General features: G+C 34.5%; 1 protein-coding gene across 2 annotated transcripts in view; it reads left to right on the plus strand.

Moving 5' to 3' along the window:
- Positions 1 to 25,905, plus strand: part of LOC111047097 (serine/threonine-protein kinase SIK2) — a 79,950-nt gene that overhangs the window by 37,907 nt on the left and 16,138 nt on the right. For both annotated transcript variants that reach the window (XM_022332765.2, XM_039437861.1), the window contains exons 5-7: positions 15,080 to 15,250; positions 15,989 to 16,112; positions 24,573 to 24,784. In XM_022332765.2, the coding sequence (XP_022188457.2) occupies positions 15,080 to 15,250; positions 15,989 to 16,112; positions 24,573 to 24,784 (507 nt within the window). The remainder of the gene's footprint in view (positions 1 to 15,079; positions 15,251 to 15,988; positions 16,113 to 24,572; positions 24,785 to 25,905) is intronic.

The following is a 25,905-nucleotide window of genomic DNA, read 5'->3' on the forward strand; positions in this document are numbered from 1 at the left end:
TCCACTCTCCCAATTCCCATTCTTCCTCTATTCTTCCACATTTTTCTCTTCTCTTTCATTCTATCTCACTTTATTGGCCCGTTTTGTCGTTCTCTCTTGTAATTATCGTATTAAAGTATGTCTTCAACTAAATGTGAGCCCTCATAATCTCCTCCTTTGCTCCAAGCTTTCAAATTCCAAAACACGATTCTCCACTGGAGTTATCAAAGTATACGCAGTACTTATATAAAGTTATTTTCATTCTCTTTCTCTGGATCTATCCTCTCCATCCTTATTTTTTCTTCCCCTCCTACACGTACCTCAATCTCTGTACCACTATTCCACTCATATTTCATGAATCTCTCACTCATATTTCTCCGACATGACTCTTCCTGAGTTTTACATTATCTTTCGATCCTAAAATCTCCATCATTTTTGCACCCCTCCCTCATACACACTGTCACTACTTATTTGCTTCTTACCTTAAACCCACACATTTTCACCCCTGATATTCTTACTCTTTCAATATCTCGGTTGCAATATAGTAAACACCCCCATAATCCCTAGTTACTCCAGTAGTCATATTGAAATTTATATATTTTTTGTAGTTTTGGTTTTCTTTGCCCCTTTTCTACTCATTCGTATTTAGTCCTTTCACAATATTTTTTCATTCTCATTCCTATCCCTCCTTATCCTCTCCTCCTTGTATAATGGAGTAATGTGATCAAATTTGGTCATAGCTCTTTCTTCTTTTCCTCCTCCTCCTCCTCCTCCTCCTCCTCCTCCTCTCCTCCTCCTCCTCCTTCTCCTCCTCCTTTCTTTCCAACGTAGTATTTTTCTCCCTCTTCCTTGATCTCCTCATTCTTCTTCCTTCGCTACTCCATCTTCTCTTGCTCCTCTATCTTCCCTTGCTCTTCTTCCTTCTTGTGCTCCTCCTTCCTACCTTATCCTACTTCTTCTCCCACTCCTTCTTCTCCTTCTCCTCCTTCTCATCCTTCCACTATTCCTGCACCTTCTTATCCTTCTCCTGCTTCTCCTCCATCTTTCATTTTTATTCTCTCTCTTCTCCTCCCGTTTTCCTTCTTCCTTTTACACATCTCGTTGTTATCCTCCTACTTCTTCCCCTTCTTTTTCCCCTTTCTTTTCCGTCTATTCATTTTCACCTTATTCTATTCCTTGCCCTCCTCCTCCGTTGATTCCTTTTCACCTTATCCAGGTTCTTCCCATTCTCCTCATCATTCTCCCATTCCTTCGACCTGAACCCTTGCCTCCTTCAACTTCCTCATCCTCCTTCCCCTCCCTTCATTACACCCTCCTCGTCAATTCCCCAGCGTTAGCAAAAATCCATGTCCTACCTTTTTCATTTTGTCTGACGTCCGTCTTCTACTACAGCTCTTAAGTAAGTACAGAGGCATGTACTCTACAATCCACACCCACGCCACTACTACAGACTACCAAGCAAGTCACCCTCAAGAGACGCAGTCTATTCCTGTCCACCACTCTTGTCCCTCCCCCTCCCATCAAGTCCACGTTTTCCATTACACTTATTTCCCCTTTTCTTCTATTTTCTTTGTTCTTGTGATGTTGGCGCGCGGAATCGATTAAACGCTCCATGAATAGCGACGAGAAGTCGTCTCTTAAAACAAGAACAATTCGGAAAGGTGAGGTGACACTTCTACACTCGGGAGACTGAGTGGCTTGTCTGTCCTAGAAATAGAATGCAATGAATGCCACTAACCGACTAGACTCGTTCTGTGATGACGTCATGTTATGTTGGTTTCCAGGTCAATTTACCAAAAGGAAAAAGCACAATGCAGATTTGTAGGGTGAGAAATTGAAATTCGGTCCTGCGAGTTCTAGTCCAGTTAATTTTTATGTGGTTAATTTTCCTCTGGAACAACGATGAATCCACCGATTTTCACTTGTAATTCTAACCTGTAGTCTTATGAGAATACATAATCATATGAGAATCTACTAGTTAGATTACAAATATGTAATCAATAAGCTGTAATAATATGTAATCAATAATTACATTTCTTGCAAGTCTCAATACATCAATTCTCTTATATATTATATATTAATATAGTGGAGATATTTTTTATTTCGGTATTTGATGCGGAATTGTTAGTATTGCGGTTAGTGATGGATACAACTAGGTCCAAGTTCATCCTTCATAGAATAGAATATTGTTTTTTCATTGCTTTAAAAGATACATCTAGCAAGATTTTCAATACATATTACTCATGAGAAACAGCTCATAGATACAGATGAATAAAATAATTTTTGCTTCCATTTAGGTTCAAATTATTAAGATTGATTTATTGTAAATTATTAAATATTTGGAGACTACAAGGTAGCAGGTTTCTAGGAATTGGTGAAAGATCAAGTTAGGAAGATCAAATGAAAACTCTTCTATTGTAGGAATTATTCAATCAGTTGTATTACTATAATAGATAATAATTGCCTGCCAGATAGCCAAGTTGACCTTTAGCCTGCTAGTGCTACCTGGTCGCGGGTTCAAATCCCGCGGAATACCATCGAATAGGCATGGACGTTTGATCATCACATAATTCACAATCGCACTTCTCATTACCCACGCATAAGCAAAAAAGCTCATGTGGCATCATCCGCAAAAAAATAGAATGCTCTCAAGCAAAGAACAACATTGTCAAATTTGAAATGCATTCATTGTATTGAAAAATTAGGACAAGTGGAACTAAAATTCGTAAAAGTGATCTGAGTCAAATTAAGTTCACTCATGAGCTCGTGGCACTAAGTCTTCATTCATGGCATAGAAACAGTTCCAATCAATAAGTAGCCTACCGGAATTCTTATTCAAATTTCTAGTCGAGCAATTTTCTTTCACCGAGCACAATTTCACGTATTCTTAGTTAATAATTGTGTCATTTGTCTGGAACAACGTTGTTGTGCCGGTGTTCTCAGCTCTCACCCAAACCATGCACTGGTGGGCACATAGCCTTGTATCCAATAAATAACAGGACTTTGTGACACTGACTGTATGCAAACGTTTCGTGACAATTATCCACTTCTAAAATTGGAACAGAATATTATTATTTCAGTCGCTTTTTCCGGTGTATTTTACACGCAAACCGACATAAATTCTCACTTTGTATCTGTATGCATGAAAGCGTTTCAAGAATTTAGTTAGGAATTTGCTATCTCCTGAAATTTTGCGACAGGTGAAATTGCTTTCATTTTTCACCCGAGCAGGTTTTACTTTTTCGAGCGAGATAACTTGTGTTTGACTGTCCGGAATGTTATTGTTCTATATAATCATGGAGACCCCTGAATCATTGCTTCTTGATCTATTTTACTCGTTTCAAATGAACTTTTACTTCAAATTCTCAAATGCTAAACGTCCCATTCAGTGAATTGAATGAATATAATTATGTAAACGAATTATTATAAACATCCTATAACATTTACATTTTGTTTAAGTTTTCATTTCTTCCTCTTAAGTTTGAACTTGTATTCTACTTGTAAAACAGTTAAATATTGAATAATAGCCAAGGAATTAATCAAGTTAGGCAAGAAACTTTGGAAATAACTGTTAGATTATGCACTAATTCGTTCAATAAGCTTTATTTCACTGGAGACGAGGAAAATCGGAATGATAAAATATTCTATCCAGCAGTTGGAAGTGAACATTATTGACATGAAGAAAACTAATGAAATAGACTAAATCAAACTAAGACTCGAACATTTTTAATGATATATCACTTCACAAGTTTCCAGAGCTTCAGAATACGTTTTCAATGCTAACCAAATGTGAACTAAAATAGACGTTAGACGTTGTATTGCTATACAACTCTGTATTGGACAGGATTTTCTTTTGTTAATTTTTTTATACAGTGGATCATGAAATTATTATTTTATCCCAAGTCATAATTAATAAGTGAAGTGACATTTGATAAATATATTGAAGTGCATAGACAAAGTGCTTCTCAACTTTCTGATTTTAATTTTTTAATTCTATTTAATCGGAGTTTTAATCCACTTTCATAATTTATTATGATAGTAAGCCATTCCAAAAATATCTGGGAGTGCATAGATACTATTTATTTGTCCTCGTCTACTCTTTGTTACATTTTGAATTTGCATTTACATTTCTCTATCACATATCTACTTCCTTGTATTGTCCTTGTTTTGAGGATTGACAGGTTGACAAAAGCGAACAGCTAGTATGTGATTATGCACATGCGCAGATGATGTTGACAATAATTGTGCAGGGTGTACAATTAACACGTCGGCTACTGAAATTTCAGTCGTCGAATATTAAAAGCGGAACTGCGTCAACAGCCTTTCAATTACAGTGTAATTTCAAGTTGCGTTCAAACCGTACGTCCTTTTTTGTTTGCCAAGTTGTTGATTGACGGCTAAACCGTCACCTTCCTGGGGTTTCAACATCTCTCTCTTCTGTAATCCTCTCTTGCTCTCTTCATGTTTATTACTCTCTTCAGTACCTATTTTCTCCCACTCTGTCTCTCTCACACTCTCTCTCTCTCTTCATGGTTTTTACTCTCTCAAGCACCCTCTCACTCCCTAATTCCTTTCTCTCCCTCTCTCTTTGGTGCCTGTTTGATTGCGTAGTTGATTTGCAAATTAATGACTGATGGAAGTTGTCAAACCAATGACATGGTATCGATCTTCTTTTCCTCCTTCTTTATTTCGCTATTTTCTATCCTCCATCAACCTAAGTTTTCACATTACCTTCTTCCTCTTCACAGCCTCTTCTTCTTGATCATAATCGCAACCTAACTTAAATTACTTCCTCACTTTGATGATGAGGCCTATTGTTCAACATTTCCTTCATTCCTTCTTACTTCTGTTTATTTATTCATTCCTATTCATGTTCGTCCAATTGTTCTTCTCATGCTCTCATGTTCTTGTATACTTATGATTTACTTTATTCAAATTCCTGATGTCCCTTATAAAAGTTCAAATCACTTTTCCTCTCCTTTCATCAGTCTTTTTTTTTTGTTTCCTTCCTCCTTCATTTTTGTTTCTCACCTGATCATCTATTATCCTCTTTTCATACTGAACTGCATTTTCTTATTAGATTTTCCTTAGATATTGTAGTAATAATTTAAATGTTTGCTTTCTTCCATCACTCCTCTTCCACACACATCATTATCTACTGTTCTGTTTTTACTGGATTCCATTTACTTATTCGATTTATTTCAAATATTCACGATTTACATGTGTTCATCTGCTCTCCCGATTATCTCCTTTGATTCTCTGACTCTCCAACTCCTCCTCTTCTTCCTCCTCCTCCTACTCCTCCTCATTCTCCACCTCTTCACTTGCTCATTCCATTTCAACCTCCCATTTGTGATAGTATACCAATCATGACGTCATACAACTGTCAAACGATGTCAAGTTGTGATAATTCTCTGAATAAAACACCTACCTGGGCCATGAAACACCCACACTCTACACCCAATACAATGTTGCGATCACCTATAACTGTCTTCTTTCTCATTACAATCATTTCTATCTAATTTATTTATTTATTCAATAAATTTCACCAAAACGTGAAATTCTATTCCAATCTTCCAATATACCAATACCACATGTTCACACTTAATTGTGTCAAGTACTTATGTCGACCTCTAGAAGTTGAAGAGAGACCTGAGTGGAGTCATATGGGAGAATCAAAATGACATTACCAAACAAGGGAACTTAATACCTTAATAAAAATTCATCAGTTGTTCATCTACGATTAAACTGGCATCATATTCTCAAGCGCTAAACCTGTTGCGTGGAGACTTTTGTGTTGATTCTGATATGATGACACCGACGACTGTTGTTTACAAGAAAGCAGGTCTTACCTCTAGGTCAATAGAATAATGATTGTGTCCAATTAGGTGACTGATTCTACCTTAACAACGAGATTGTCAGTGTTTCATCGTTTTTGGCTAAATTAGGAATAAAGAATCTTCAATAAGGGTTCAACTATTATAATATGATTTCGTATTTCTTGATTTTTATAAACATAATTACTCCACAGAATTTTCTATTCGAGAAAATTACAAGAGAATCAATAGAATATAGAACAAGAAATTGACAACTGTAGATTTTTACCACACTCAAGTTATCCAAAAAGATTTATGTATTAATGTAATAAGAATATTCATTTCAGTTGGCGAGATTAGTTGATACTTTGTATAGAAAGAACACTCAATACAAAGATAGAAATACTGCATATACAGAAATTTATACAATCCCAATAACAGATATCGGATGAGTCTACTAGAAAATACAGATGAAGATTATCGTAATACCCACAATGAAACAAGGAATAAAACATCGCATACTTATTGTTCTTATAAACAAATAATTTGGTCTACGATATTAAATTAATATACGAATGACCATTGAAAAAATCTGGTGTGGCGCACTCACACAACTTTCCTTGCCGTTATGAAAATTTATCACCTGACGCTAGTGTTCCCGCGCATCTCAAGTCTGCTATTCAAAGATTTGAGCCAGCTGGTGACAGGGCGATAACGCTGGAGACACACGAGGTCTGCTATCTTTTCACTTTTCATAGTGAATGATTTAATAAATCAACAGTTGCCAACAGTTTGCAATTGGATAATCACATTTTCTCGAATTTCGAGCTTATTTTTAATTTTATGTGAAAATGTTACTGAACATTATTTGTGGAGATTCTCATGCTCAATCTTTTCCACTGGAAATTTCTTGTTTAAATTGTATCTGAAGGCTGATAATTGATAATCTAAAATCAAACTTTGCTTAGATTGGGCGGATCTCCTAAAATTTTTACAGATATGGGACTTGTGGCAGTTGATGGAGCTTATCGATGACTATTGTAGGTATAACTTTAATCAAAATCTTTGGTGCTGTTTTCGAGAAAACCGCGAAAAACCCTATTTTTGACAACATTTTCGCCATTTTAGCCGCCATCTTGAATTACATTTGATCGAAATTGTTCGTATCGGATCCTTATAGGGGAAGGACTTTAAGTTCCAAATTTCAAGTCATTCCGTTAATTGGGAGATGAGATATCGTGTACACAGACGCACATACACAGACTCAGGGGACCTTGAAACGTATAGAAATTTAGAAATTGGGGTACCTTAATTTTTTTCGGAAAGCAATACTTTCCTTACCTATGGTAATAGAGGGCAAGGAAAGTAAAAGTTGTTTTCGCCACACTGCACAGAAAGCAGCTGCTTTCCAGTCCCTACGTAGATTTCTTTCCGGTTAAGAAAATTTTTGAAAATGTGTTTGGACAACTGTGCCATATGGTGCATTGTGTTCAGGAGGGTGAGATCGGAAATTTCCACCCCACTTTGAGTACCCTACGACGTCTGGTTCTTGAGATATGAGACATCATTCCCCCCTCCTCATAAAACATTCTTATTCAATTCATTATTCTTATATAGCTGATGCCAAAAAGTTAGGCAGCTTTGTGGGTCACATGGTGTAACCTACTCACAGCTGATGCAATGCATCTATTTATTGTCTCTTTTGATTTAAAAATCATCACCTAAGCCAAGCTAGATGACAACTCTACTTGACAACATCAGCTGTTGGAACGCACAAGAGACCCACGAAACCGCCTAACTTTTTGGCGTCAGCTATACCTGTAGTGTGGCGAAAAATATCATACGCGACTCTCAGAAAGGTGTTTACGGTATTCGGATAACATACCGTAAACTATCCTCATACCGTAAACAATAACTTTCTGTGCTTGTAGCGTAATATACTATTACAGTAGAGTGTAGAGAAAATGTTGGTTTACCCCTGTATCGATTTTATTCCGATAATTGAAAAGGGTTATGAGGGTCGTAATCATAATACTAGTGATGAATACAATAAGATCGGTTGTTTGCTTGCTTTCAAGTGCACCTCAAACACAGGTGCTATTTCGAAACGACAAACTGAAGAGGTTTTCTGAAACCTTGAGTCGATTTATGAGCGGTTGAAGTGGCAAATCTGCGTAGCTATCATGTAAACTGAGAACATTACATTTGATTGAAAAAATATATGTGTACGTAAGCCAAAAAAAAGGTGTCCAAAAATTGGAAAATTTCAATAATTATGGTGGAATGAGTATTAATGACGAAAAATATTCAGAATAGATGAAAACTGATATCTAAAGATTCACAAAGAAGGAAAGAAAATTCTTCGGAAAGTACATTATCTAGGACTTTTGAAGCGTATTACCAATAGTAAAAGTACAATATATACAGAAATACATTCGGATGAGTACGATGAAGCAACATGAAAAATTATGCAAGTGTTGAGAGAATCTTCTCCTGTTTGAAAGTGAGAATTTATCAGTTTTTCGGCAGATTTTCACAATTCAAGAATACAGTAATCAATTAGTGTGTTTGATGTTTCTTTGAAGAAAAAATCTCAAAGTAATTGCCAGACTGAGTAAGAGGAGTGAGACCATCTGTCTTCCAAGACAAACTGGAATCAACAAATGATTCAAAGAATGAAACAAAGAATCCAAACTGGAAATAGAGCATTTTATGCAAATACGAGCTTATTCAGGAGCCCAGAGAGGCCAAATTGAAATTATACCTCCTCAGCTTAGTACCTACGCCCTGTACCTATGCTTCGGAGACGGAGACAATGACAGAAAATGAAAAAAACTAGCTCCATGTCTTTGAAAGATGAGAACTGCGGAAAATTTATGGCCCAGTACACAGAGTTTGGAATGACGAATCTGTTCCAACAAGGAATTATTGGAAGACTTGAGAAAAGGACAGACCATAGTTCGATTCATAAAGGCTCATAGAGTCATGTGGTTGGGTCATGAGGAGAGGATGACGGGAAAATTGTGATGCGGGAAAAGCTCCACAATAGAAGAGGGAGACCCAGAAACAGATGGTTGGGTGAGTTGTACATGCATATGCACTCTTAGGTCAATACAAACATTAGAAACATTCAAAGAGTCAATAACTTGTTTGGCCTATGTAGCCGGGAGACATTGCTGTGTCCGGCCTGCAAAATCTGAGCTTCAAACTGAGAATTCGAAATCTACTCATAATGTAATGCACAATAACACTTTCATTTTAAGGATGGAATACATTCGCAATCTTGAAAGTATCAAATTGTGTTTGAAAGTATTAAGTTTGGGAGTGAGGGGATGAAGTGGCATAGCCAATGAGAGATACGTGGAGGTTGATAGTTGCGGAGGCCAAGGCTCACCATGAAAATATTATATTCAACTTATATTAATCTTTAAATGCGAATCTTTTGAAAAATCTGCTGATTTGAATCACTAATGACTGACAGTCTTATTGAATTGATTTCTGATGAGAGTTCAATTAATTTTAGTGTGTAATGTTCCAAAGATATTTAAAGTAACCTCGATATTTAAGAATTTTGACGATCGGTCATGTAAAAATAGCACTGCTCAAATTTAACTGTAAGTACACGTACTAATTATCAGCTTGATCCTAACTTAGTCACTAATTAAACAAACCCATTCTATAATGTTAAACCATAGGCCTCCAGCCATTCTACACCTGTCCCAATAATACTCAATTTTGATTGCACTCGCCTGCATTCTGCATTGTCAACTAGCAGCTATTGTCAGTTAGTTGAAAGGTTCACAGTAGCAGCAGACACTACTGCACTGTCATTGGCTACTGACAGATTATGGTGAGGGGGTGAGCTTAAGGGTGCAGGGGGGGTCTCGTGCGTCATCGGATGACATCTATTATGCTGGCCTGCTAATGTCTATATACCGTACACGCAATATATACACAGATATATGTAACAACTGGTCAATGGGCGTCATACTGACCCCAATGATGATGACGACAGTGATCTCACACTAAGTTCCCCTTTGAGAGGGGGGGAAGGTTAAAGGGAAATGGGTTCCCAAAACGCCCGCATTATAATCCATTCTGTTTCACTTGCTGTCGACACTTTGGCTGAGTCGAGTTTAAATGGAACATTTTCCGGACCACTTGAGTCGACTATTCTAGTGAGGTCCCACGTTTCACCTAGGGGCATCGCATTATTCCCGTAGTGTGCTGCTGCTGCCACTCCTCAGCTAAGAGTGCGGTTCAGGGACAAGTATTTGTCTGTGAGGCGAGAATTCTGTTGGAGGAAGCAGTTTTCACTAAAAGAGCAGGGATTCACACTGTTGGACTTGCACAAAAAGTTGTAAGAGATTTTTCCTAGGTGAATTTCAGGGACAAGTATTGTGTGACAAGAATTTTGTTGAGGAAAACTGTTTCTACTGGAAGAGCATTGATTGTATTTTATTTGTTTTGTAATTCTTTGTCATTTTGTTTTGTCTTGTTTTGTGTGTTTTAATAAATTGAATTGAATTGATTCACACTGTTAACTGGATTTTACCTTTAAATTGTACCTATTAATAATAGAATAAGTGATCTTTGCTAGAATCAAATAAGAATTGTACAGAATTAAACAAGAGTGAGAGCTTTCCACATATACAACTCTTTTTTGTATCATCCATTCTCCATTAATGAAATATACTTAGCATCTTGCTAAGAAATTCACTGATCAATTCTGCTTCAAGGGAGCAAACGATGACTAAAAATCAACTACTTTTGAAATTTTAAAATTATCAATATTAATATAAGAATCTCCATTTATTATTATTGTCCAATTTTATTTTTCTGATTTGAAATACTTTTTGAATAATTCACTCATATTCATACTAAAATTCCACCAGTCAAGAGTAGACCCAAAAGTTTGTGTGTTGGAAAATTATGTCGAAAATAGCTGTGTTGAAAATTTATGTAAACTAGTACCGTATATGTATTTCAATTCATTATCACCGTACACGATTGCCACAGTATTTATAGTAAGAAACAATAAATTATAATAGTCTATTTTATCTTCTATGAAGTTTGTCAAATCGTGAAAAAAATAGTTTGTAAATTCAAATTGTGTGTAATGTCGAATCAGGTGATATTTTTTTATTATTTTTTTTAACTACAAAATTGATGATTCAAAATATATTTCACTGTTCATTCCACATGGCACATACAATCATGAAATGTGATAACTACCGTGAAATATATTATGCAAAATGTAAGATTGCCAAGTTATTACTCACTAAGCACTTAGTAAGCACCATATCTTAAAACGAAATAAAATGAGACGTCCAGTTAAGATCATCATGTAGAGTTATGGAGGATTGAAAGTCACTTTTATGTTCTAATAAATCGAGTTATAGCTTCTCAGTACTCATATCTGCTCAGAAAGACTTTCCAACCAAAATAGTATTGCATAATAAGTCAGGGAGACGATATTAGTCTACATAACAAATGAAAATGAAGCAAAGGTGTAAACAATGTAAAGCCCTGTAAACACGCGATGCTAATACTCCACCTCTATTCAAACTTATTATCACTGTTTGTCAGAGTATTTTATCACCACTTATGTCGAAATATTAATATAGAATGCATTGAAAGCCCTAATCAGTTTTGGTGGAATATAACATACTGGATAGAGTGAGGTCAGAATTTCATATTATAAGCTACATTTAAAAACGAAACCTATTCTCTGGCAAAGAAACCCTCCATGTAAGATTCACAGTGATTTCTTCGCAACGAATTAACATTTGTTATGACTTCCACTTGTTCATTATAATATATTCCATACTTATAATCAACTTCATCTTTGATTCTCACTTCACCAATTTCAAATCTTGATCTATTAGTTATTACGACTCAATTTAATTTCATAATTCAACAATTTTATCAACGTGAAACGAGTCTGATCATATCTAATAAACATATTTAATAATATCAATCTAATAATCGAGCTCATATCTAATAAACTTGGAATCTCGATAGGTTTGACATAAGGCATAAGATAGAAGAGGCAGTATAATAAATATTACAAATAAAAATACGATTTTTAAAACCAATAAAGACGTCAAAATTCAAATAAGTGGTAAAAGTAGAGATATAAAAACTGATGAAAATATCTCATTATGATAAGTGACAATCACATGCATGTAAAAAAATGAAACATTAATTCTGGATACATACAGGAGATACACATGTATTTACAACGTGTGATAAATTCTCAAGTGAATAAATAAGACACTATTGTTAACAGTAAATATGTTAACCTATTATTTACCTTTTATTTGTAAACCTGTAGCTATCCATACTGAATAGAAAAACATGCACTCGGTAGTAAAAAGTCTGTTAACTTTGAATTCCGATTAAATGTCACGGAAATCAATCAGAGAAGCTTTCTTTCCAGTAACCTCTTCTCTGATTGGTTCTCGTGGAATGCAATAATGATTGGAATTTAACAGGCTTATGTGCAACCGGGCCTTGTTATCGTCCAACCACACATTTTAAACAATAACTTCTCTGCCTGTAATAAAATTAGTTTAATTGATGGTCATGTTTCTCTGCCTGTCTTTTATTCAACCTATTATGCATCACTAAACATTAATCACTAAAACAATGTTATCATTTCATTATTTATCATTTTTAGCTTACATCATAGCAATGGAATCATAAAAATCTCAAATTAAATTCAACTGGATTACAGTTAGGCTACTGTAATATATTATGTCTGAACTGAGTTCTGGATTCGAATCACCTGTATTCTGTAATTTGCTTCAGAAACAATGATGACGATTGCAGTTAGCGTGTTGAATTTAGCCAGCCCAGCATTGATGTGGCGGCTAAATTGTCTCCGTCTGAGAAGTGGGAGTCAAATAATAAACCTTCACACAGATTCGAACGCATCTTGACCTAGTTCGAAAGGGCTGTTATCTTTTTATTGTCTGCCGGCGGCACTTGTAGCAAGCAGCAAGCAGCACATGTGTGCAAATAATACGGGCAATGTATTGCAATGTGTCCCACATACAAACAATCCACTGCCAACAAACTAATGAATTCTGAATTACAAAGTTATGAGTGTAAATTGCTTTGAAGTAGTTCTGTACTTTAATAAGATGCTCTGCGCTCCTAGCAAAACTCCGCAATGAAATTTATGTGCTGGAGTGAAATAAATTAATTATCCTGGCCACAGCAGATGCTTTCACGTAGAACTGATTACAAAATAAGTTGAATTGATAATACAAGCTGAGAAACTTTAACATTTGATTATGGATACGTTAAGTATCTATAATCAAAGCTTTTAATAAATTAATGTCTTTATTAATTTTGATAATTTGAATCATTGATGGAATTTTTAATCCATCGTACTTCAATATTATTTTCTCTTTCTCTCAAATATTTGAAATTCCACTGTATCATTTTTCTCTCATCCTACATTTAATTTCAAATATTATTATTCTCACCATTCAAAGATAGAAACTACACTTATATCTATATATCATTATCTATAGGCTATATAATTCTCTTCGCTCTCATTCAACAATGGAAGTCTCACGAAGAACCTTGATTTTGGAGAAATAGGAAAAATAATATCTTCATTACATAGAAAATTATACGAAAATGATTATAGATATCATAAGGTATAAGAGTTTATGAAAATATTTTTATGGGAAACTTTTATTCAATAGAATAGAAATTTAGGAATTTCTATCTATTTAGATTGATAGGATCAAAAGTCCTTCAAAATGAGTATTTTAGTCTATATATTTATAGTTCAAAATGGAGATTTAGTTTCATCTCTATCCTATCTACATTGTATCCTCAAAGTTGAGTTTGTGTTTCATAGATCTTCTCACCCGCCGCTCATTTGTCTCCATCTTCTTATTTCATAGGGTAACCCTGTAAATTACATTTTTTTAATCTCTTTTATCAAAAGACACATGCTAATCCGTTTTTGCAAACTACAGTACTGCATTATAAGATCACCTACAGTTCTTACTCTCCTTACTCTCAAACAGATCTTACTCTCCACAAAATATAATCCAAAGAAATTCAGTTCCTCAAAACAAGATCATCTTTAACAACTACAAATCATCCACTTGACAATTTTCTTTTCTATTCCCACATACGAAACAAATGTCACGTACTCTGTATTTGTTGAAGAGCTGAGAAGATTGTTAGTCTGATAGATTGTCAACAACATTCTCTCATGGAAAATAACCGGTTAGAAGAGTTAGTGAAATAGCAATGATGCGTGAAAGTAAAGAAAATATTTTCGACAAGGTCACGGTGAAGTTGCTAAATTTAGTTAGGCGTGCCCTTGACGAATAATGGATGAAGAATAGTCGACATAGTGAATCACGCAGCCAAAGAGTGTGTGAAAAAGTGAAAGAGGGGAATAGAGAGAGGAAGTGATAGGGTGGATTTATTTTTGGATAATATTTAGAAGCCTGATTAAATGTGTTACTACGCTCAAATTGGCTAGAAACGGACCGTTGATGGTTGAAAGTTGGAAGCGTATAGCTGCCTTCTCTGAGCAGAACGTAGAACAGGTGGAGGTTTCATTCATTTTTAGATCTAGACCTATCTCGCCTACTATAATAATAGCTGACAGAGGTCACGTATTGAACTTGGCCCATTCAGTCTCTCTCTTTCTTTCCGACTCCACAACGTTAGACAAGTTCACGCCAGTACATTATGCAACCGTTGAGTTCAACGTAGTGGCGAAAATCTTTGAAGGAGAAACCATGAAAGTGCAGTGAATAAATTTAGGATAGGTATTCACTGTTTTCAAGTACATTTGAGGAAAATAATATTTATAAAAAATACTTTGGATAAGGAAGAATTCTTCATTGAAAAGCTTCATTTTATATTTAGGCATGATATTGTATATTTATTCTATATTAATTTAGGTATTTATATAATTAGTTATTTAGCTGGTGTAACCAGCTTGAATACTCTGTAAATGTTCCATACTTGAGGGGCGTGAACGAGTAAATCGCTGTGAAGATCAATGTCACTAAACAGCAATGATAAAAGCATCAGGAGTCATTGATAAAGATATAATAGATAGATATAGATAAAGAAGGTCGATAACAAGCTAAAAGCTACAAATCGGCCTGCCCGTTTTAAACAGCAATATAAATATTATATGCCAGTGTCTATATTAAATAATATGAATCTATATGATTTTGTCTCAATTCTTTCCTTTTAAAATACGGGTACAGTACAATTTTTTGTTTTTGTTGCAGGCTGAAAACTTACTGTTGGACGCGAATATGAACATAAAAATAGCGGATTTCGGCTTCAGCAACTATTACACGCCGGGTGAGCAGCTGGCTACGTGGTGTGGGTCCCCCCCTTACGCCGCTCCCGAGGTATTCGAGGGCAAAAAGTATACTGGCCCGGAAATTGACATTTGGGTGAGTACCTCTATAGTTTTAATCCTGATTTCGACCGTGAGAATGATTTATTGATGTACTAATGGTTGCCTTTTATCTAACAAAATACCAAAAAATTCTCTTAATTTTTTTTGTCGTGATAATTTCGTACATATTGTATTACTGTATCGACGAACTGATAATGCTTGCATTAAAACTTCGGTGAAATTATTTGAAATTATCTGAGTATTTTTAAAACACTGAAATGCATGTATTCATTGTTGTTCCTATTTCAATTGAAATTATTGATTAACCCATGGTTGCATTCCATTAACATACAATTAGTATCATGTACATTTAGAATGACTTTAACCATTCTTCAGTAGATTTATAGTGTACTATTGCCTTTTGCATGCAAAAACTAATAACACTACATAACTAGTTCTTGGCGGGAGACTCAAATGAGGCGGTCATGTTTCTACAATCTGGCCGCACCGATCACGGGAGTTTGGTGGTGATGACGAGCAGACGAGCAGATAGTTCTGTGAAATTCGCCACCTACCGCTTGTCTGTGTCTCATGATATGTGATCTGAAGTTGAAAAAATGACCCTCGTAGTTAGCAATATTGCAATTTTCCTAATAGATGGATACTGCGCAATGAATAGATGCTTCACAATCGTATGTTTATCTGAGTCCTTATCATATTATTTATATAAAACTTACGTTTTTTGTGGAACAATTTTATGATTTACATATTTTGAAATGTTTGATTGGTGTAGAGCCTTGGAGTGGTGCTGTACGTGCTGGTATGTGGGGCGCTGCCTTTCGACGGCTCCACTCTGCACAACCTCAGGGACAGGGTGCTTTCTGGCAGGTTCCGGATACCCTACTTCATGAGCACAGGTCAGTACTCATCAACACATCCATCCATTATATTAGACATAAAATGCTTTATAAAATTCATTGTACTCGTAATTACATTATATTCGATTACAAGTTGTCATTATTTGGTTGTGAATGCATGAATAATGCTTTTCAGGTTGAAGAAACCAAACTTTTCATTGAAAATGGATTGTTTATTTATTAAAAAAGCACTCTTTTTGGGGGGAGGGGTGTTCTGGTGGGTATGTAAATTGTATGTATATAACTTCAAAACTGAAAATTCTCTGTACTAGATATTGGATTTGATATCGTACTGTTCTATATATAGTTCCTACTATATTGACTCATACCATGTGTCATATTAAATGTCATTCTATAATATTAAAGACCTCAATAAATAAATAAATCGAGTTAATCTAATGCAATAATTTAGGATGCAAAGAAAGTTATAGATATTCGACTAGGTTTTGTGTTATTTATATTAGAAAATAACTCTTATTTAATCGTTCCTATCAATGTTATTTTCATGATTCTGTTATTTACATCTATAATAATAATTCAATAAATGTGGAAAAACAAACTCAATCGAGAAAGCAAAGAAGGTGATGGGAGTTTTCATAATAGGTACCGTATAAAGTCGGTAATTCCATTGATGAAATTCTGTAGAAACTAGAACATGAGTGGGAATTTCACTAGTCATGTGTGAGCAACAGATAACAGTATCCGACAAAAACTAATTGGTCAGGTCGATGTAACCGTTTCTCATAGTCTTTTACAGACTTCATTATCTAGTGATTCACAAAATATAAAACATGTAACTCACGTAAATTGTATACTGAGTACGTCACTGTATGTGGATATGCGGGGAAAACTGTTTTCATTTGAAGTAATAATCATAATTTTAATGAATCTATCTCAAATAAATCACTATCAACGTATATTATGATTTGCTAGGACACTTTCTTGAATATACAGTACTAGCGTTCTATCATCAAATGCTTATTTCGAATCAGATCCCAAGTCGATTTATTTTTTCAACCATCCTACTGCTCTAATCTATATATATAGATTAAAATTGAGCATTTGCAATCAATTTCAAGTACTATCCAAATTCACCAGATTTCACCAAAATATTTAAAAAATGTATATTCTCACACTTTTTTCTATGTATTTTAACACGACATGCAGTCAATTATTGAGTAAATATTAAAAACTTTTACTTACTGACTGGAGAAATTGAAAGTACTCCAGTCAGTAAGTAAAAGTTTTTAATATTTACTCAATAATTGACTGCATGTCGTGTTAAAATACATAGAAAAAAGTGTGTTTATACAAAGCAGCTCGGAATGGATCAAGAAATCATCACCTATGTATATTCTCTTATTAAAGCTACGCACTACAAGTTTGTACTGCTGCATATAGATTCGGGCTGCAACTCAATGATATCGATAAAGTTATTTGTTGTATTTGCACATTTTTGTGATATGCCCAGACTTTTTGCAATTATGGCAATACGTTGTTGAAACACACTCGTTAGAATGACGCGCCGCACATTTCATACAATATGAGTCACCGCTTCCTTCACTTCTAGACGACGGCCTATACTTTTTATCATCCTTGCCTGGGTTCCCTGCGTTTTTCGTCATTCTCATGAAGCTGGTGAACATCTTGCTGATATCACAATGGATTTGCTCTCAATTAAATGAAACGCCTGACGATAAAATTTACGATCTTGGATAAATTCTAAACACAATAAGTTGGAAGCTCAAAACACGAGAGTCTAATAGAAAAGTTTGATCAGAAAATCCTTGATAAAGAGCTAGCGATTAAATCAAGTTTGCGAAACTGAATTTTTTCTGCATCACCTAAAAGTCACTCATCACTCACTGCAAAAAGATATTATACTTTAAATCCCGTGGTTCAGTTGCCGAATTTGATCTGATCAATATTATTATTTAAAGACATATAGGCCTAACGTCATTGTACATCAAATATTCAAATCTATTTGAATTTCAATGAGTTAATTTCGTCATAAAACTAGTAGATCATGTTTGTGAATAGACCTCCCTAATTTATTTGTAGATTTTAGTATTCTGTAGTTCATTTGTAGACTAATAAATAACTCATACTAATAAACCTCAAAATATATACTGAGGAGCTATCTTTTTTTCATCAACATTCGATATTATGCTGAATCTCCAATGCTCTACAGATAAAGATTTGTATCCTTTTCAATGATGTTTCTAGCCTCACATTCTTGTACAATATTTCTTACATATATCCAATAATTAGAACTCTATCCAAGAGCTGATATCATAACCAGTTCAATTCTCCTCCACTGTGAAACTACTTCCAATTACTTCAGCACAGAGTACTTATTCTTCAATTCAACACCTATTTCCAAGTAACAAAAGGTAGAATACATTAATAATGAATTTAAGCTCTTACTTCTTGGAACTGAACCAATTTTATTAACTTATATTGTATTGTGAAATAATATTATAACTCGACTTCTATTGATTTACAATTCATCTTTCCGTGTATTCATTATCACTTTAAGTTCATGATGTCGTGCATCAACTTTTCTCTCCTATTCACACATTTTTCACTCTGCTATCTTCCACAAAACGTTCTTTCTTGTAGGCACAATATCCTTGTGCAATAAATTAGCCTAGCTCCTGCCCCTTGCCACCAATCTATCCATCCTACTTGGTTCAGTCATTTCCTTGATTCGCAATTAATAATAATCAATCAAACAAAGCAGTCTACAAGTATTTCAGTAATTTGTTAGTTCAATGAATTCCAGTCATAAAATGTATTTATATATTTCCAAATGAGAAATGAAATTGAATTTCACTGTTATTTATAATTTTATTCTAGAATTGAATTGAGAAATTAAGCTTTTCCTTCTTAATAAAGATGGTTATCAAAGGGGAAAAATCGAGCTTTATAAATATAGCGCCGCCGCCTAGATTAAAAACGACATTCTACGTTGTTGCTGTATGAATTCAGTAGACGAGAGAACGATGCTCAATGCTTTTGAATGAGTTTAATATTAGCTCTGGCGATGGTAAGAATATTGGCGCGCTATGGTATTTTTTGGGGTTGTATTTTGGGGGAGTTGGGGAGGGCAAAGGAGGGGGAAGGGGTTGGAGATCGAAGGAAGAAGAGTCTCAACAGAAGTGTGGTTCGGGTGCTCTGCTCTCATTGACGTCAGAGGACGCCTGGCCGCGTCGAGGGGGCGCTTGCGTCACTACCACGCTTTTTGGACGTCGGTTGATGTTGCGATTACCGGGGGAAAGAGGGGTGAAAAGAGGATTGACCCCCCTCACTTCCACCGGGGTAGGATTGACGTGTGAGATTAGAGGGGGAATCACACAAAAACATGAGCGAGGGATGATGAGCATCTGGCAAATTGTTTGGTCCGCATGCACTGTCTAATTCTTGTTTCAACAGTTGATCAATTGGAACAACATTCAACAATTGAAACCACCAATAATTGATGCCCTCTATCAGTGGTGTGAAGGTTTATTTCTTGAAAGGGGTTATTCTTGTTTCAACAGTTGAACAATTCGAACTGCAGCTCTCTGCAATAATTGATGCTCTCAATCGTTTTCATTAGTGGTGTAGAAAAGGTATATTTCTTGATTAACTTTGTTTCAACAGTTGAAACAACATTGCTCCTCTGAAAGCCCTTTTAGAAAGGGGTAAATCCTGTTTCAACAGTTGAACAATTCAAACAGTACGGCATTGCTCCTCTCCAAAGTGCAGCTCTAATTGATGAGTTCAACTGTTTTCATTAGTGGCGAGAAAAAGGTTTATTGCTTTATCGAAATTCCTACGAGTCCCAATGATGTAACCTTTTATATCAAGTCAACACCACTGCTAATCAGTCAGTGCAATTCATTGGTCATTGTGATTCATGGGACTTCTTGAATTCCATTGATTATATTGGTTGTATTGGGATTGAATTCCAATTTCTGTTGGGAGTTGCATTTAAATTGATTTGTGTAAATTCGTGGCAGTGATACCCTATTTTGTAGAGGGGAGTTTTTCGATAAGTAGTGATAGCTGCATGAGAAGGAAGCAAATTATTCTTATATCTAGTGTAAATTGATTGGAAATTATTTGGTAGTCTACAAACCAAAAGAAAACTTAAATCTTAAGTCTTCATTACTATTTATTCGTTTTTTTTTATCTGATATAAATGTAATGTGTACTCTATGTCTCATTGCCATTTGCCACACAAATCGAATTGGATATGGATAAAATTGGAGGAAGTCAGGATGAGGCTAGAAATTGCAATGTAGGTGAAAAACATAAAAGTAGAAAATCGTTAAAAAAATGTAATGGAGTAGCCCAATAATAGAAATAATTTCAACTTTGTTAACATTACTCGAAGGCTGTGCAAAGGCTAAAAAACTTTCTACTGGTGAGATTTGTATACTATCAAGCTATCAAAATGAAAGAGTTCTCTCGGGAAACCTTTTCCCCTATCATTACTTTTTGAGATATGAGCGTTTTTAAAGTTTGAATTTTTGGGACAGATAATTCGGTAAGAGTGACATGAAACTCTAATAAATACTTCATGGTATAGTTGATTGAACAAAACAAAAATTTCCTAAAAATATCAATTTTTGCGAAAATTATTTAATTAACTAAAAATGACCAAAAAAAAAAGTTTCAGTTAAGTTTTTCTTTTCTGAGACTCTTTCCAATTTTCATCTCTGTTCACTGATATATTTTGGGATTTTGAGTTTCTTTATCCAAATATGCATCTCATTTCCGAAAAATCACTCAACTCTCTTTGTTTTTTTCCACATGTTTCTATATTATAAATACTCCATCGTAATCACTTTTTATAGAATTTGTTTCTTAAACTGCATGTTCCAACATTCCAACAAAAATGATGAGCAAGATTCAACTTCTATTCTATTGTTAGCGTTATACTGTTTCATAAAATTTTATTGTGTCTACCGTCCTCGATCGTAAACTCTGCTTAGTAGTCCAGAATAGTGGAATGTTCCTTTCTCTGAGTTTGGAATTCCGCTTTGAATCTTATTAAATTCGTATAGCAGACAAGAGAACGACCCTGAAAGGCCAGCAGCAATGAGGAAGGAAGCAGCACTGGCACTGTGTGTGCCAGCTTCGAAAAAACAACAAAAACCAAAACTTGATTTGTTGAAATAGAATTTAGCGGTTGGCGACGCGACTTGAAGTTGTTCAGGCCGCTTCACACTCGTTCGGAATTCAATCACGTTGCCGGTACAACACCATTCGAATTTAATAAAATTGAATTGAATAAGATTTTAGTTAGTTACAGCGGCCTATTATATTTGACTATAAACGCTGTTGTTGAAAATCATGAGATAAAATTATATTTAATAAAATGATGTTTCAATGGAGTGTTGACAGCGATCAACTGTTAACTCTCTACATCTTTTCGACTCATGTCAACAGAAATCATTTGCCTCTTGTTAAAAGTTATTTTCAACAGCTATTTGGTTCATGTAACATAAACAAAGTGTCATTTAATAACGGGAATTTGAAAAAATCATAACGAGAATTCAGGATGAAAACCGCAATATCCCAGTTGAGATATTGCAGCGAACAATGAGGAATCTTCAGCACAGATTTCAAGAATGTATTCGTGCAGGAGGAAGCCATGTGAAGGAAGAAATTGGAAAAAATGAATATTATGAATAATGCTTCTTGAATGGCTAGTTTTAAAGTTTGGATTATTTTAAATGGGATTACTGTATTCTTTTCATGCCACTCTCGTTTTATGATTTTTTTTATTTCCCTTTATTTTGAGTTACCAGATACCGTTACTGTATAATGAATTATTAATTTTTTTGGATAGGCTGATTGATAAAAGTCGATAAGTGTACTTACTACTCGTTTTGATAATAGTTTTTGCATCAATTAACTTTAACTGGTGGGAGTTTGAAACTCCAACTGGAATCATCTCTCAACTGGAATTAGAAAACTGATATATAAATATGGAAAATATATTTTTGTTCCAGATCATGCAAAAAACTTATTGAGTAAATAGGCCAACTTATTGAATTTTCAATCTTTTTCAATCATTCTTTTTTTATTTTACAGTTCATCAATTATCACGAAAAAATCCACAATTCTTATCGTTCTCTCCTTTGATTAATAAAAGTATGATTGAATGAAGAAAAAAGTACGGTATAAGAAACACGCTTCTTGACAGCTCTCTTCATAATTTCATCACTCTCTTTATAGGTTACTCTTTTCCAGATTTTGCCCTAGGTATTCCATTAACCTTGTAAACTACCTACCGCCGGGAATGAAAATCAAAGCCTTGTGATAACATGTAGCAGTGGCGGTGGCGGTGGCGGTGGCGGTACGCTTTCAAGCACACTGTGGGTAGCATAGCGGGTTTGCCTCAAGCAATTGAATCAAAGCTTGAAAGAGTGGAATAGGAGTGAGCATAGCATAGCAAACAATACAAACGAGACGTTCAATCAACAATTCGCTCGTTCTAGCAGTATTGGGAGTTGACGTATAACGTTATTATAGGCACCTCAACTTGTTTACGTCAATCGATGGAGTGCAGATATGAGAAAAATGCTGTCTTCCTCTTCTTCTTCCAATCCGACCACTTTCTTTCCCTCTCAAACTTCCTTCAAAGGTCAAGTCGTGAGACTTGACAACATTTCTCAGTTTGTTTTTCCTCCCAAGTGCAAAGATAATATTCTTATGTTGGAGCTCTTTTATTGACAGATCTCTGCAAAAGTTCTAATGTATTTTCCAATTTAATTAATGTATTGAAGTCTCATTATTATTATAACATTTTTTCCCGTTTTATTCGTGGATTTTAAAATTCAAATTTTTGTAACTTTTGAACTTTACAATTTTTCTAGTTTGTAGTTTGTATTTCTTCAAAAGATTTTTTCAATATTGCCCAAGTCTATTTGTGGCCAAATTTTGGAGTTAGCACTATTCTATTATTAATTAATCCTCTATCAACCGGTCTCTTCTATTTCTTATTGATTTATTTCTTATAACCATTTTTTCTGAAATAAGCCTTTATACATTCTACTTCTCACTTATTCCCCAACAAACGTTTCCATCCATTTCGAATTAATTTCTCCATAACTCCACTTATCCATTCAATTCCTCATTTCTTCCATCACCAAATTAATCAATTTTCAATCAATAAAGTTCCAATTTTGTCTTGTATTTGTACATGAATAAATAAATAAATTGAATAAAAATGGCATCCATTAACCAATCCAAAGTTTTATTTATTTTCAACTAGATAATCCGTCTATTGAGTTTCACACATATTTTCCTTTGGATTGTCAGTAAATATAAATACCGTATACGATTCATTTATTCCTATAGGAACGGCTACTTGTAAGTTTAATAACATAGAATTACTAATAAACTTTTTTTATTTAAAAAAACAAAGTTACTAGTAATTCTATGTCATTTTCCTTTTTGGTGACATAAGTACTATCACTTAGTGTTCCCTGCGTTGTAAACTCGTGTTAGCATATCTTATTAGCTAAGTATTGCACGTTTCCCAACTGGAACTGTGATAGGATAGTTTCTGGCTAAATGTCGAACTTAGAGGTTTACAAAAATCAAATTTTCAAGCGGAGGCTAAAACTATTCCCAATAATAAGTAGCCCTACTTACACTTTTCAGGAGTTCTATGAACTGGCTTGGACTTTGTAAAATGCTAAATTTGTTGAGTTACATAAAGTACATAATGTTATCAACTGCTGCTACGTTTTTAATAATTAATTTAATAATGTTTTTTTCGTTCATCACTTAGTTGAACCTTATTTTTTTCTTATAATTTTCAATTTCTTATTCTATTATTAAGCTTTTAGTTACTAGATTTTTTATTGTATCTAGTGTCATTAAAGTATAGTTATAATTTTTCTTATCGATTGTCAGAAGACTCCTCCATGCACACGGACTTGTCGTCCAAGCATGGAGTTATTCATTTACTTTTTACTTGTTTTTCATATTAATGTTACAAACTAATGTATCGTCTTTACATTGTTTTTACATACTATGTAATGTATAAAGTTTTTGAATAAAATGAATTGAATTGAATTTTTCTTTTTTTCGTTTCTTTTTATTTCAGCAACTGCATTGCATCCGAAAAAAATGATATCATATATTTGAATATATTTAATTTTCCTCGTTTCCCTTTATATGTACATTTCCATATATATGAATCTTAATATTTCACGATATTATAGTGCTTTTAGAAAATAATCTTTTCAATATATGTATGTATGACATCGTATATTTTGACGAAGGTAATGCTTTTGAAGACCTCAGAAGCGGTTACAATAAAACATAATCTATTCTCGAAATCCTTGGACTTATTCTTCATTGGAGTAAACCCTGATCTGGCGTTTACAATACAATAAACAATGTCTAATGGCCAAGTAGTAATAAGTAGCATTAATTTGTGGTGATGTTTTGTAGAGTGCGAGTCGCTGATAAGAAAGATGCTGGTGCTGGAGCCAAGCAAGCGTTACAGTGTGGATCAGATCAAGCGCCACCGCTGGATGATGGAAGAGGCGCCTCGGCTGCTTCCCAGCGCCACGACGCCAGGCGTCGACTGTAAACTCGAACCCAACGAGCAGATCATACGCCTCATGCAGAGTCTAGGCATCGATGCTGTGCGCACTAGAGAGGTCAGTAATTCATAGATCACTTGTGCTGCTCATTAATAAAAATAGTAAAATTAGACAAATCAAATTTATTCCGCAATACTAAAAATAATGCAATAAAAATAATAATCCTCAATACAAAGTTGAAAAAACACATTGATCAACATTTTAATATACACGAAAAATAACTTTGTCAAAACAAAATAACATGTTTGGCGCTGCCTGCAAAACCGAAGTTTGAGTGCTGACAGCGAGTATCGATATCAATTTTAAATATTAACATTTCAATAAAGAAATAAATAGATGGATAATGAACATGATATAAGCAATAAAAGTCATACTAATAATAATAGCAATACTAACAATAGTTACATTTACTAAAATCAAACTTAAAATAATCTCATATTTTCAACTAGATCATTGGGTTACCAATGTTTTTTATAGTTTTTATTAATTTATTACTAGTAGGTAACCCGTGCTCCGCAAGGGTCTAATTAAAAACTTGAATTCGAAAACGACAAATCTTGAAGAGCTGAAAATAGGCCTATAACCATCCTTCATAAATCAAGAATCTGTATGCAAAATTTCAAGTTAATCAGTCCAGTAGTTCGTCAGACGTGATGATGCGTCATTCGTGAATCTCCTATAGCTATACCGTACGAGTATAAGCCAGCTCTTTCCTTTATTATAATATAGATAGTATAGCCCATATTCTATCGAACTGTTTCATTGCATGGTACAAAACTGGAAATTAACAGATATGAACGCAGTTTCGATAAATAACTTAATTGAACAAAATACTAATTCATTCATCAAATAAGCATTTGAGAACAAGTAACAAACTCAGTACAAAATTTTCTTCTTGACTTAAATAAATTTTTCGAATGGAAGTAATGTTTCCAATATGGGAGTAGTATATTATAATATTTTATGTTTATAAACGTATAAAGCTGTTTTTCCACATCAGTGAACATGTCCGTTAGTGAGAATATTTATTTAGTTTCATGTTTATAAACTGTTTAGAGTTATTTATTATTTCTAAAGCTCTGGTGGGACCAGTCATACTCGCTCGGGTCGGGCTGAGTGGGAGTTGTTCAATTAGAACTCATAAGAATTATTATTTTGACTGTGCCAGGCATGCTCAC

The sequence above is a fragment of the Nilaparvata lugens genome, chromosome 11, assembly GCF_014356525.2.
Source record: "Nilaparvata lugens isolate BPH chromosome 11, ASM1435652v1, whole genome shotgun sequence".
In the NCBI taxonomy this organism is placed as follows: domain Eukaryota; kingdom Metazoa; phylum Arthropoda; class Insecta; order Hemiptera; family Delphacidae; genus Nilaparvata; species Nilaparvata lugens.